The sequence below is a fragment of the Trichosurus vulpecula genome, chromosome 6, assembly GCF_011100635.1.
Source record: "Trichosurus vulpecula isolate mTriVul1 chromosome 6, mTriVul1.pri, whole genome shotgun sequence".
Classification (NCBI taxonomy): domain Eukaryota; kingdom Metazoa; phylum Chordata; class Mammalia; order Diprotodontia; family Phalangeridae; genus Trichosurus; species Trichosurus vulpecula.
Genome location: NC_050578.1, coordinates 192,062,463 through 192,078,072, shown reverse-complemented (window position 1 = coordinate 192,078,072; position 15,610 = coordinate 192,062,463). Strand labels below are relative to the sequence as shown.

General features: G+C 40.5%; 1 protein-coding gene across 1 annotated transcript in view; it reads right to left on the bottom strand.

Annotated features, from left to right (window-relative positions):
• The window catches only part of FAM184B (family with sequence similarity 184 member B), a 115,007-nt gene that overhangs the window by 44,864 nt on the left and 54,533 nt on the right, over positions 1-15,610 (bottom strand). Inside the window, exon 6 of the mRNA XM_036764755.1 lies at positions 4,492-4,602. Coding sequence (XP_036620650.1) covers positions 4,492-4,602 — 111 coding nt within the window. The remainder of the gene's footprint in view (positions 1-4,491; positions 4,603-15,610) is intronic.

The following is a 15,610-nucleotide window of genomic DNA, read 5'->3' as shown; positions in this document are numbered from 1 at the left end:
GTGTGTGTGTGTGTGTGTGTGTGTGTGTGTGTGTTTCACATACAGACCACAAAGGAATCTGTTTTGCTTAACTATGCCTATTTGTTACAAGAAATTTGCTTTTCTTTTCTCTTTTTCTTTTTCCAGTGGAATGGGGGGGGAAGAAGAGAGAAAATATATTTCTATTAATTTTTAGGATAATGTAAAAAATAGAGAGGCTGCAGATATCCAATGTTGCAGACATTTTCAAATGAGGTCCCTATGTTGCTAATTTTGCTTAATTGTTTTAATGTGTTACAAGAGACCCCTTCACAGAGTGGAGACAATCTGCAAACATTTGTAATGTAAAAATAAAACATATCAATAAAACTTTTTTTTAAAGTTAGCTGGGGTGGGGGGCAGAGCCAAGATGGCAGCTGGAAAGCTGGGACTTGCTTAAGCTCTCCCCTAAATCCCTCCAAACACCTGTAAAAAATGGCTCTGAACAAATTATAGAGCTGCAGAACTCACAAAATAGCAGAGGGAAACAGGTCTCCAGCCCAGGAGAACCTGGACGGTCACCAGGAAGAGTCTATAGCACAGTGCTGAGAGCAGAGGGCAGCCCAGCATGGGCTGCGCCAGGACAGACCAGACCTGGAATCAGCCAGCCAGAACAGGACTTGGGGCCATGAAACAGTGAGCTGTGGCAGTTACCAGACTTCTCAACCCACAAATGCCAAAGAGCAGGGTAGGGGGAAACTGCAGGATCAAGTTCAGAGTGGTCCAGCCACCAGCTCTGGGGATGGAGGAAGTGGTGCAGCTGTGGAGGTAGCAGCAGCAGGAAGCTCCCGAGGCTGCATCCAGAACTGCTCCAGCGTCAGCTGCTTCCCGAGTCTCTGGCTCACACGGTGGGAGGAATCTAGCAGCAGATCAGAGCGGGAGTGCAAAGAGCACTTTTGGGGCACAAAGGCAGATTTTCTTGCCGTGCCCTGCTTGGATCTGTATTGCAGTCCTGGTTGGTGGTTCTTGGGGGAGGAGGAGCACTGCTGGGACAGAGCCTGGGGTGACAGTGGAGTAGAAGTAGCTCTAAAAATACCTTGGAACAAAGTACTCTCTACTCTACAAGCAGTCACATCCTAACAAAAAGCTCAAGGGTCAAGTAGTTGGCTGGGAACATGGACAGGCAGCAAAAATGAACTCAGACTCAAACTCAAACTTTAGATTCCTTTTCTGGTGACAAAGAAGATCAAAACATACAGCCAGAAGAAGTCAACGAAGTCAAAGAATCTACATCAAAAGCCTCCAAGAAAAACAGGAATTGGGCTCAGGCCATGGAAGAGCTCAAAAAGGATTTGGAAGAGCAAGTAAGAGAAGTAGAGGAAAAATTGGGAAAAGAAATGAGAGTGATGCAAGCAAACCATGAAAAACAAGTCAATGACTTGCTAAAGGAGACCCCCCCAAAATACTGAAGAAAATAACACCTTAAAGAATAGACTAACCCAAATGGCAAAACAGTTCCAAAAAACAAATGAGGAGAAGAATGCCTTGAAAGGCAGAATCAGCCAAATGGAAAAGGAGGTCCAAAAGACCACTGAAGAAAATACCTTAAAAATGAGATTGGAGCAAGTGGAAGCTAGTGACTTTATGAGAAATCAAGATATTGTAAAACAGAACCAAAGGAATGAAAAAATGGAAGACAATGTGAACTATCTCATTGGAAAAACCACTGAGGTGGAGAATAGATCCAGGAGAAATAATTTTAAAATTATAGGATTACCTGAAAGCCATGATCAAAAAAAGAGCCTAGACATCATCTTTTGAGAAATTGTCAAGGAGAACTGCCCTGATATTCTAGAGCCAGTGGGTAGAATAGAAATTGAAAGAATCCACAGATCGCATCCTGAAAAAGATCCCCAAAAAAGAAAACTAGGAATATTGTTGCCAAATTCCAGAGCTTCCAGATCAAGGAGAAAATACTGCAAGCAGCCAGAAAGAAAAAATTTGAGGGGCAGCTAGGTGATGCAAGGGCCTAGCATTGGCCCTGGAGTCAGGAGAACCTGAGTTCAAATCCAGCCCCAGACACTTGACACGCTTGACCTTGGACAAGTCACTTAACCCCAATTGGCCTGCCTTCCCTCCTCCAAAAGATTAAAAAAAATTTTTTTTAAAGAAACAATTTGAGTATTGTGGAAATGCAATCAGGATGACACAAGATCTAGCAGGTTCTACATTAAGGGATTGAAGGGCTTGGAATATGATATTCTGGAGGTCAATGGAGCTAGGATTAAAACCAAGAATCACCTACCCAGCAAAACTGAGTATCATGCTCCAAGGCAAAATATAGACTTTCAATAAAATAGAGGACTTTCAACCTTTCTCAGTGAAAAGATGACAGCTGAATAGAAAATTTGGCTTTCAAACCCAAGAATCAAGAGAAGCATGAAAAGTTAAACAAGAAAGAGAAATCATAAGGGACTTACTAAAGTTGAACTGTTTTGCTTACATTCCTACATGGAAAGATGATGTGTGTAATTCATGAAATCTCAGTATTAGGGTAGCTGAAGGGAATACACACACACACACACACACACACACACACATAGACAGAGGGCACAGGGTGAGTTGAAGATGAAGGGAAGATATCTAAAAGAAATAAAATCAATTTAAGGGATGAGAGAGGAATATATTGAGAGAGGGAGAAAGGGAGAAATAGAATGGGGTAAATTGTCTCACATAAAAGTGGCAAGAAAAAGCAGTTCTGTTGGAAGGGAAGAGGGGGCAGGTGAGGGGGAATGAGTGAATCTTGCTCTCATCAGATTTGACTTGAGGAGGGAATAACACACACACTCAATTGGGTATCTTACCCCACAGGAAAGAAGGAAGGGGATAAAAAAGGGGGGATGATAGAAGGGAGGGCAGATAGGGGAAGGAGGTAATCAAAAGCAAACACTTTTGAAAAGGGACAGGGTCAAGGGAGAAAACTGAATAAAGGGGGACTGGACAGGAGGAAGCAAAATATAGTTAGTCTTTCACGACATGAGTATTGTGGAAGGGTTTTACATAATGATACATGTTTGACCTATGTTAAATTGCTTGCCTTCTTAGGGAGGGTGGGTGGGGAGGGAAGAGTGGAGAAAATTTGGAACTCAAAGTTTTAAAAGCAGATGTTCAAAAAAAAAGTTGCTTTGCATGCAACTGGGAAATAAAATATACAGACAATGGGACATAGAAATATATCTTGCCCTACAAGAAAGTAAGGGAAAAGGCGATGTGGGGGAGTGGGGTGACAGAAGGGAGGGCTGACTGCGGAACAGGGCAATCAGAATATTTGCCATCTTGGAGTGGGGGGGAGGGTAGAAATGGGGAGAAAATTTGTAATTCAAAATCTTGTGCAAATCAATGCTGAAAACTAAAAATATTAAATAATAAAAGAAAAAAATAAAGTGGAGATATAGTTGAATGACCAAACACCTCCCCCCCCCCCCAAATAATGACTAATGGCTCTGTTTCATCTTAGAAGAATGTCTCTAGTGTAACTCCCCCAGAGACCAGTGCTTGGTCTTTTGCTGTTCAACATTTTCATTAATGTTTTGGAAAAGGTATAGATGGCATGTTTATCAAATCTGAAGATGACATAAAGCTGAGTGGAATAATTGATATCAAGATTTAAGAAGACTTAATAGAGTAAAACACTGGAATAGTAGATTAAATAGAGATAAATGTAAAGTCCTTCATTTAGGTCCAAAAAATAATCTCTACAGATACAAGATAGGGGATTCATTGCCAGATAGCCACTTGTCTGAAAAAGATCTGTGTGTTTCAATGGACTGACTACAGTTTCACTATGAGTCATTAGTGTGATGTGGCAGCTAACAAAGTGTGAGAACACCATGAGAAGAAACCAGGTTTCCCTACTTCTGGTCTTCTTCTCTCTCCATTCCACCCGGAAGAAGACCCTTGAGTCATGACAAGATTCTTAAACACAACTTTCCCATTATCTTTACCAGACCAGACTGGCTGGAGCAGGAATAGAAGCTGGGACAATTGGCAATTCAACATCAAGGGCTAAGATGTGACCTTGAGGAGAGATGATGCAGTGATAATAGTCTAGGAATGGAGAGGAGAGGCAGGGAAATCACCTGTGTCCTATCTGCGTACCCTTCTGAGCTCCCTTCTGCGCTCTTCTGTGTCTCTTTTAAATATTTCAGATAAGTACAAAAAAGCCTGGCTAACAAACGCAATTCCTCCATGGAGATTAAACAATAACATTCGGTGAATGTGTATTAAGCCTCTACGTTGCACCAGACTGATGGAAAAGACATGCTTGAAGGTTCATACGGAGGAAAGGGAGAAGAGAAGGGGAATACTTAACTTCTGTGGTCAGCGCAGTCCCTGGGATTCCTGACCTCTCGGTTACATGACAAATCTCACAACTGAGCACTCCCACTTTTCTGCACCCTCTGCAACCACTTCTGCAACACATTCCAGTTAATGGAGAGGTTTGTTTTGCTTTTTTTTTTGAGAAGAGCTTACCTCAAGAAAAGAATCGTGAAGCTTCATGTTCAGGGCAGCTTTCTCTTCTTCCAATCGTTTCATTTCATTCTCAGATTTCTTCTTCATTTCCTCTAACTGTTTTTGAACTTCCTAAATAGGATTGAAATAATTCAGGCCAGAAGGTACAAAAACATGGCCCAACAAACATGCTCTAAAGAGTATGAAAAAGGCGACAGGAGGCCTGCTTTGCTGCCGCACCACGAGGGACAGATGTGGGACAGACAACGGCACTGGGATACAGGGTCCCTAGATGTCATTTAATCCAACCCTCCCATTTTACAGATGAAGAAACTGAGGCCCAGCGTGGCATACTAACTTCCTCAAAGTGACACTGGTAGCAAGTGCCAGAGAACTCAGGCCCTGTGACTCCAAGTCAACATTCCAATTCAGTGCTCTTTTCCATTGTACTTTGTTGCCTTCTAAAAAGGGAAGAGACCCAGGGCCAAGTGGGAGAATCAGGTGACAGGCTGAATGCTGAAGCCAATCTTATGTCAAGGTAAAACCCGCTGGGAACATAAAAACAGGAGGTTCCAGGAGTGTGGGCGGTATGGCTGGTGTCCCATGGGACTGTGAAGAGACCAAGCACAACAGATGACGTGTGCGGTGTCTGGAGAGCCTATAGCGCTGAGTGTACAGATGCTGTGAACTGAAATGTCTTTGCCCCAAGGAGTCATGCTTTTCCATCTGGGCACATCGGACAAGGGGCCTGTGTCTCCACTGCCAGCACAAGGAGAGGACTTTATATCAATGTGGTGATTTCCAAGACACACAGCTGGAGGAGGGTTTGTTGCCTTGAATGGGTACTGACTCTAGAAAATTCATATAAATTCAATTCACTCCAATTTAATAAGCATTTAGGTAAGCACCAACTATGCACTGTGCTTAATGTTAGGGATACACAAAGACAAAAATGAAAGAATCCCTGCCTTTAATGAGCTTATGCTCTACTACGGGCAGTTTACAACAGAAAAGTATCAGATAACTTGAGGGGAGAGCGAAAGAACCCGGCGGAGAAACAACACACTTCTTCCTTACCTCTGCCTCCCAAAAGCCCTTCTTCCTTCAAGACAAAGTTCAAGTCTTCTTGACCACCTTCCTGATCCTTCCCCCAGCCCTGCTTACTCGTGCTGTCCCTTCCAGACTAGCTTATACTAAACTGCTTGGTACTGATTCTCTTGGTGTTTATTTTATGAGGGGCAGCACTGCACAATGAATCTCAGAGAGCCAGCCCTGAAGCCAGGAAGGCCCTGGGTTAGAATCCTGTCTCTGACACATACTGGCTGTATGACCCCTGGGCAAATTACTTAATCTCTGAATGTTCTGGGAAGCTGAGACTGTGAATTCCATAGCTGACTTAAGAGTCCCCAATACCAGTGAAATCACAAGTCTAACCTCTAGTTTTATCTCACATACACGCACATGTGTGCACCTACACCCACCCGCACACACATACATACACACACACACACACACACACACTCTTACTGTCTCCCCATTTGGAATGTAAGCTCCATGAAAATAGGTATTATTTAATTCTTTCTGTCTCCAGTACCTAGCACATTACCTGGCACAGAGTAGGCACTTAATAAATGCCTGTTGATAGGTGAAGCCAGAGGCTTCAAGATGGAGGTATGGTCATCGGAGCTGAGCCTTGAAGGAAGCTTATAAGGGGCAGAGGTGAGGCAGAAAGGCATTCCAGGCCTGGAGGATGGAAGTAGAAGGTGGAATACTGAGCTCAAGGACTAGCCGGAGGCTGTTTGGGTTGGAAATCTGAATGAGTGAAAGGCTAAGAGATGGCTGGGAGCTGAGAAAATGAAAGCAACAAATGGAAGCAGCTTTGAAAAATCTGATTTTGAAGGGAGGAGAAACATAGGATGTGAGCTTGAGGGGACTACATTCGAGAGTTTTTTTAAGGATAGGAGAGACTGGAAAAAACTGCTATAAATTACTAATGATTAGAGAAATGCAAATTAAAACAACTCTGAGTTAACACCTCACACTTGTCAGAAATGACAAATGGGGAGGAGGTAGAGCCAAGATGGTGGAGTAAAGGCAGGGACTTGCCTGAGCTCTCCCCTAAACTCCTCAAAATACCTTTAAATAATGACTCAACAAATTCTAGAGTGGCAGAACCCACAAAAAGACAGAGTGAAAGAATTTTCTAGCCCAAGACAACTTAAAAGGTTGGAAAGAAAGTTCTGCTGCACCAGGGTGAGAGTGGAGCACAGGCCAGTGGGAACCCAGCAAACCAGGAACAGGCCTTGGACTGTCTACAAACAATAAAGAGGTTAGACAACTAGGCAGAAGGAGATTTACAGGGTTCCCTTTGCTGGCACCAGGGGCAGGACTCTATACTTGGATCTGGGTTGCAGTCCTAGGTCTCAAGCCCAGGATAAGGAAGAGTATTAGCACAGTAGAACTTACAGCCATAGGGGAGCAGGGACCCTGGTCACAGTTCCAGGGCACAGACCAGAGCATAGGCCAGGAGAGTAGTAAACACACCTCTCCCTAAACCATATCACCTTGGAAGAGATGCAAATCTACAGGTCCCCAGAATTACCTCTGAAAACAGCTGCCCCAAAAACCTGGGGCTTGGGATGGCCCCCTCCACTATGGAAGCAGAGTCCCAGGTAAAGCATAGAGTTAAAAGTCAAGAAATAGGCCAGAAAATGAGCAAACAGAAGAAAAAGATCCTCACTACACAAAATTACTATAGTGACAGGGAAGATCAAAATATAAACTTAGAAAAAAGACATGAAAATCAAAACTCCTACATTCAAAGCCTCAAAGGAAAATATAAATTGTCCTCAGGCCATGGAAGAGCTCAAAAAGAATTTTTAAAATTAAGTAAGAGAGGTGGAGGAAAAATTGGGAAGAGAAATGAGAGGGATGCAAAAAAATCATTTAAAAAAGAGTCAACAGTTTGGTAAAGGAGGCACAAAAAATACTGAAGAAAACAACACCTTAAAAAACAGAATATTCCAAATGGTAAAAGAAGCACAAAAATCCAATGAAGAGAAGAATGCCTTAAAAAGCAGAATTGGCCAAATGGAAAAAGAGATACAAAAACTCACTGAAGAAAACAATTTCTTAAAAATCAGAATGGGGAAAGTGGAAGTTAATGACTTCATGAGACTTCAAAAAACAAACAAAATCAAAAGAATGAAAAAATAGAAGAAAATGTGAAATATCGCGTTGCAAAGACAATTGACCTGGAAAATAGACCCAAAAGAGATCAAGTAAGAATTATGGGGTTACCTGAAAGCCATGATCAAAAAAAGAGTCTAAATATCATCTTTCAAGAAATTATCAAGGAAAATTACCCTGATATTCTAGAGCCAGAGGGTAAAATAAAAACTGAAAGAATCCACCAATCACTTCCTGAAAGAGATCCCAAAATGAAAACTCCCAGGAATATTATAGCAAAATTCCAGAACTCCCAGGTCAAAAAGAAAATACTACAAGCAGCCAAAAACAAACAATTCAAATATGTAGCCACAGTCAGGATAACATAAAATTTAGTGGCTTCCATAGTAAAGAATTGGAGGGCTCAGAATATGATATTCCAAAGGGCAAAAGATCTCGGATTATAAGCAAGAATCACCTACCCAGCAAAACTAAGTATAATCCTAAGTGGAAAAAAATGGGTATTCAATGAAATAGAGGACTTTCAAGCATTCCTGATGAAAAGACTAAATGTGACTTTTAAATACAAGATTCAAAAGAAGCAAAAAAAGGTAAACAGGAAAGAGAAATCAAAAGGGATTGAATAAGGTTAAACTGTTTACATTCCTATATGGGAAAATGATACTTGTAATTCCTAAAAACTTTCTCATTATTAGGGTAGTTAGAAGGAGTACACATAGACAGAAAACAGAGGTGTGAGTTGAAAGTGATGGTATGATTATCTATAAAAAAATGAAATTAAGAAGTGAGAAAGAAGAATGCACTGGGAGAAGGAGAAAGGAAGAGGTACAATGGGGTAGATTATCTGACAAAAAGAGGCCCAAAAGAGATATTACAGTAAAGTGGAAAATAGGGAAAGGGGGGAGGGAAGCCTGTGATCCTTACTCTCACGGGACTTGACTCAAAGAGGAAGTAATTTGCACATTTGGTTAGGTGTAGAAATTTATCTTGCTACACATGACAATAGGAGGGGAAGAGGATAAGAGAATAGGGGGCCTGACAGAAGGGAAGGAAGATTGGAGGAGGTAATAGTCAGAAGGAAAACATTTTTGAGAATGGACAGGGTGAAAGAAGAGAGAGAGAGACAGACAGACAGACAGACAGAGACAGACAGACAGAGAGACAGATAGACACAGAGAGAGAGAGAGAGAGAGCGAGTGAGCAAGATAAATGGGGAAAATAGGATGAAGGGAAATACATAGTTGGCGATAATTACTGTGGAAAAAAATTTTGCAGCAAGTTCCTCTGATAAAGACTTCATTTCTCAAACACAGAAAACTAAGTCAAATTTATAAAAATAAGAGCAATTCCTCAATTGAGAAATGATAAAGGCTATGAACAGGCAGTTTTCAGACAAAGTAATCAAATCTATAGTCATATGAAAAAAATGCTCTAAATCACTATTGATTAGAGAAATACAAATTAACATAACTCTGAGCTACTATCATACACCTATCAGATTGGCTAATATGACATAAATGGAAAATGACAAATGTTGGAGGGGATGTGGGAAAATTAAAGTACAAATGCACTGTTGGTGAAGTTGTATACTGATTCAACCATTCTGAAGAGCAATTTGGAACTATGCTCTAAGAGCTATAAAACCATGCATACCCTGTGACTAAGCAATACCACTATTAGGTCTATAATTCAAAGAAATAAACAATAAAAATTTAAAGGACCTGTGTGTACAAAAATATTTATAGCAGCTCTTTCAGTAGTGGCAAAGAATTGGACACTGAGAGTATGTCCATCAGTTGTGGAATGGCTAAATGAGTTGTTGTATATGATTGTGATGGAATACTATTGTGTTATAAGAAATGATGAGCAGGATACTCTCAGAAAAACCGGGAAAGGTGTTAAGGCAATCAGACGTTTCCCTGTTCTTCCCTTTTGGGATGCTAAGACTATCAACTCTCCCCTCGAATGGGTAGGAAACCTTTTTACTGTCTTTATTTAGGAATATTTTTCAGCACTGAGGCAATCAAGAGTCATTGCCTTGTATATGATGTGAGGCTGGGGGTGGGAAACTTTCACACAACCAGCCTGGGTGAGGTCAGAGCCCTCAGGGCTCCAAAGTGGATATAAATGAGGGGAGCTTGATGTTTGACTTTTGGGGCTGTCCCTCACTGGAACAGTGGCGTGTGACTTGAAGAGACTCTGGGCAGCCGTTGTTAAGAGCCCCCCGGCTTGTAAACCCAGATGTTGATGCTTTCCTGGTAACTATGAATTATGATTTGAATCAGACAAGGTATGTCTGTTGATGTTTGTAATTTCTGTTGCATTTTGCCTTGAAATTCAGGGGGCTGATCTTTTCCCCCTGAACTATGTGAATGATATATGTATGTTTAATTAAACTGAGATTGTTAACCCTTTAAAGTTATTTTCCTTAGAGAAGCAGATCAAAAGAACCTGTGCTGGCAGCTCTTGTTGCTGGTCTTGTTGGGTCTTACACTCCCAACAGCATCTGCTAGCAGATTGTTGCTACAAAAGGCTTACATAAACTGATGCAAATTGAAATAAGCAGAACCAAGAGAACATTGTACACAGTAACATATTGTGTGATGATCTATTGTGAATAACTTAGTTATTCTCAGCAATACAATGATCCAGGACAATTCCAAAGGACTTATGACTCATCTCCAGAGAGAGAACTGGTACATCCTAAATGCAGATTGAAGATACATTTTCTTTACTTTATTTTTCTTGTTTTTTTTTTTGTCTGTGTTTTCTTTCACAGCATGATTTACATGGAAAAGTGTTTTACATGACTACGCATGTATAAACAATGTTAAATTGCTTGCCTTCTCAATGAAGTGGGAAGAGGAGGGAGGGAGAGAATTTGGAACTCAAAATTTGAAAAAAGAATGCTAAAACTGTTTTTATATGTAATTGGGGAAAATTAAAAATAATTTAAAAAAAGAAATGACAAATGATCAAGAGGATGAAGAAAAATAGGTACACCAATGAACTCTTAATGGAGTTGTAAACTGGTCCAACCATCCTAGAGAACAATTTAGAATTATGCCCAAACGGCTATGCAACTGGGCATACTCTTTGACTAAGTATGTACCCCCAAGAGAACAAAGGAAAAGGACCTATATGTACAAAAATTTTGGTAGCAGCTCTTTTTGTGGTAGCAAAGATTGGAAATTGAAGGGATGCCCATCAATCGGGGAATGGCTGAACAAGATGTGGCATATGATTGTGATTGAACACTATTGCACTATAAGAAATGATGAGGGGAATAGTTTCAGAAAAACATGGGAAGTCCTATATGAACTGATACAAAGTGAAGTGAGCAGAACCAGGAGAACATTGTACACCATAAGATGATCAACTGAAAAGATTTAGCTGCTCTGCCAATACAATGATCTAAGACAATTCCAAAGGATTCATGATGAAAAAATGTCATCCACCTCCAGAGAGAGAATTGATGAACTCTGAGTACAAACTGAAGTATAGTTTTTTCTACTTTCTTTATTCTTCTTATTCAATTTTTTTTTCAATATGGCTAACACAGAAATATGTTTCACATGATTTCACATGTATAATTGCTATACTGACCTTCTCAGTAGGTGGGAAGATAGGAGGGAGACAGAGAATTCTGAACCCCCAAATAACAAAAAATAAGTAATACTTTTTAAAAAAACAAAGGATAGGAGAGATGTGGGCCAATATATGGGCAATAGAAAACAAGCTAGTAGGTAAAGAGAGACTGAAGCTGAAAGGATGAGATGAGATATTTAAAGGGACAGATTCCCAGAAGAGATAGGAGAGGATGAGATCAAGAGTGAAAGTAGAGAGTTTGACTTCCACAAGGAGAAGTACGAGAATTATCCCTATACAAAGTCACACCATTTCTGGAGTTCTGTAAACTAATTTCCATACATTTCCCTCAAAGGCTGGACCTGTCATTGGTCTGACAGTCTGACAAGTCCACAAGAATTGAGGAGAAAGAAGTTTTCCCAGTTATTTGGATAATTCTAACAAAAATAAAAGAACCTACTGTAGAAAAGTACATTATCCAAGCTGGTTGTCTACATTACCTGGCTTTGCCAGGTGATTTCTCTAGAGCTGAGAATAGAAATCAAATCCACAATACCATTCCTGGAAAGTACATGTCAATCAATTACTTGCTCTATAACTCCATTACTCCAACCATAAAACTCCCAGAAACAACTTCTCTGTTTATGTTGTCTTCCCCTGTTAGAATAAAGGACAGCGACCTGCTTTTTGTATTTTTTTTGTTTTGGAGGGGAGAAGGGAAGGCAATTGGGATTAAGTGACGTGTCCAAGGTCACACAACTAGTAAGTGTGTCGAGTGTCTGAGGTCACATTTGAACTCAGGTCCTCCTGACTCCAGGGCCAGTGCTCTATTCACTGCACCTCCTAGCTGCTTCCCCCTGCCCCCGCTCCCACTTTTTGTATTTTTATCCCCTGCACTTAGTGTAGTGCTTGAACACAGTAAATAATGAATGCTTTTTTATTCATTCATTCAGTCACTGACCTGTCTGTTTCCAAGTGATGGTCTTACCTATATAGACATAATATGTAAGGGTCCTTTCCAATTCACTTTCCAGAACAAATGCCTTTCTAATTTTGTGACCTGACATAAAACTTGAGATGATAATTGAATAGAAAAGTGCTTGTCTGTGAGTTAGGACTACCAACATGTTAATGGCTTGCTTAAGAAGCCTCCCCATGGATTATGGAGCCTGTAGCTACATTCTGTTTATTTATCATTACTATCTAAGGAGGCTAAGCAACCTCCTATACAATAGTAATTTCAATCTAGATCCATTAAAAAAATGTCAACTAACTCATCAAGACAACTTCCATCATGATGTCAACTATTTGGAAATAAGAGGTAAATGGAAATAAGGAAATGCACAGGGCTATCATGCCATCCAAAAAGCCACTGCCCTCTCTTCACTGAAAGGAATGAAGTTGTCACATCCATGAAGGAATGGCTGGGTATTTTCTAAAACGAGATGTCATTCTCAACCCACAATAACCTGACAGCCTAACTAGGGTTCTTAATAAACATGATGCAAACTGCTGCCAATTTTACCCTAAGACAAATTGTGAAGAAACACCCCCACTGAAGGTGATGAATTCATTTGGTTATTTTCACTGAGGATAACCCCAGGGATCATGGAAGGCTGGAGCTGAGGGATGCAGAAGGCTCAGAAGAGAAGCGATGAGGGGGGTAGGCAGAGCAGTGAATGCAAATGCAAAGTTATTTCTTCAAACAGAATCTAGTTCTTGCTCTCAGGCAAAGATGTAAATTTAGGCTTGATGCAGGGAAACACTTTATAATAAGTGAAGATGGCCTGAAGCAGAATGGGCTATATCAGATATAGTAGGTTTTCCCTCCTCACTGGGGGTCTTCAAGTAGTAGGGATTTTTTTATAGCACCACATGACCACTGACATCCCTTCCAACTCTGAGATTCTATGATTATGATTCCCTTTTTACAACTTTGCTAATTATTGAGTGATGGGTTTTATTGTGGAGTTCCTATGGACCCCATTCTGATCTACAGCAACCATCCTTATGGCTTCTGGGCAGGCAATTTGTTTCTGTATTCAGTGCACTCAAACCAAATTCCATAGTGGATCAAGGTGGATCAAAACACACTTGAAGTGGTTGAGGGAAACCTAGAAGTGACCATCCCAGAAGATCTTCAGACAAGGAGTGAGCTAAAATAGACATCATGGATAATGTATGATTAAGGAGAATGAACATGTTCTATGGTGGGACCCATCCAGGCCAGGCCAATGGAATTAAAGAACCCAACAGCAAATACCCCAATTGCTTTTCATGAAAAACAAAAAAAGCAAGCAAACAATAACTAAAAATGAAAGATATTCCATCCCTTTTCCCCACTGATTCCCTACCTCCAAACAATTTTTTCCCCCAGAAGCTTAGCCCAGAGGTCTGGGGTCATGGAAGCTACATTAGATTTCTGAGGAAAAGGATGGCTCCTACCCTGTCTGTATTTGTATTTAATTATTGTCCCTATACTGACAATTCTCAAATCTGATTAATCTGCCCCAAACTCTCTATTGACCTCCAATCTCACATCTTCAACTACCTTTCAGATATCTTGAACTGGATGTTGACACCTTAAAATCAACATGTCCAAAGCTGAACTCATTATCTTTTTCCCTGAAGTTTTCCCTTGTCCTACCTTCTCTATTACTGTCAAGGGCAACATCATCTTCCCAGTACATCGAGCTTAATATCTAGGTGTCATCCTAGACCCCTCACTACCTCTCACCTCCCCATGTCCAATCTGTCTCCAAGGCTTAACAATCTCACCTCCATAACATTCTTTAAGTATGCCCCTTTTTCTCCTCTGACATGACCACCACTCTGGTGCAGGTCCTCATAACCCCACGCCTGGATTATTGTCTGCTAGTGGGCCTGCCTGCCTCAAGTCTCTCCCCACTCTAATACATCCTCCAATCGGACACCAAAAGTGATTTTTCCTAATGCACAAGTTCATGTCATTCCTCTACTCAATAAACTAAGTGGCTCCCTATCACCTCCAGGATCAAATAGAAAATGTTCCATTTGGCATTCAAAGCCCTGCATAATCTATCACCCTCCTGCCTTTACAGTCTTCTTATACTTTCCTACCCACCATTAACTCTTTGATCCAGTGACACTGGCCCTGTTGCTGCTCTTTCTCTTGGCTTTAGGCATTTTATGTTGGCTGTCCCCCAAGCCTGCAATGCTCTTCCTCCTCCACCTACTTGCTTCCTTGGCTTCCCAGTGCTTAGCACAATGACTGGCACACAATAAGAGCTTAATAAATATTTACTGACTGGCTGAACTAGATCAGCATGTTACATAGTATATGTATCATTGCTATCCCTATTTCACATAAAGAAACTAAGAGTTGGAGACATCAAATGAATTATTCAAAAATCACAGTAGAGAGTTCAGTTTAGTAAGTGGTAAGGCTAGGTCTTCCATACTGACATTTTAACTCCAAGTCCAAATACCACTGCTGCTAAAAACCATCAAAAGACCTCTGGAAAACCTGAGAACTTGTTTTCCAAAGACATTCCCATATAATTCATTTGTTCCAAATAGGAGATGACCCAGACAAATAAGATAGAATGGCATAATTAATAAAACACTGGACTCAGAGTCAAGAGACTTTGGCTTGAATTCAGCTTCAGATACTTCCTAGCTGTGTGACTCTGAGCAGATCACTTAACGTTGATGAGCCTCAGTTTCTTCATTTATGTAAAGTATCTGAAGCTGAAAAGATTGGTAACCTCAGAAAATGACTATTTCTATTTTTACTTTCTGTAGCAAGCTTCCCATGACACCCAGAATCAATCACAGGAACTAGCCATGGCAGTTGCCTTATGGGGAAAAGCTCAAAATTAAAATCTCCACGAATGTGTGTGTGTGTATGGAGGGGAGGGGAGTTGGTTCACTAGAGCTTTTTGGCATTAGAAAACTTAAACTTAGGTTCTGAAGAATTTGGCAGGAGTTTGGAATTCCCTCAAGTCATTTGCCCTGGGAGCTCATTAGCCCATTATACATATTCCTTCTCTGACAGTTGACAGGTTAGTAAACAAATTGCTCTAGATTGACTCATCAACTTTAAAAGAAAATGTCCCATTATCCAATATAGCCTAAAATGACCTTGAAGATTCTGAGAAGAAAGTTCTGAAATCTAGTGGGAGAAACAAAAAAAGAATTCCATTTCCACAGGATTAAAACTACCCCCAGCTTTGAGTGATAATGGGATGTAATGTAAATGAGTTTTTGGTTCAAGAAACTCTGTTGAAGAGAAAGTAATCCATGGAGAAAAAAATTCAAAAAAAGCTTAAGACTTATTTTTGAGAGTTACCTAAGAATAATTATAATAGCAAATATTTCTGGA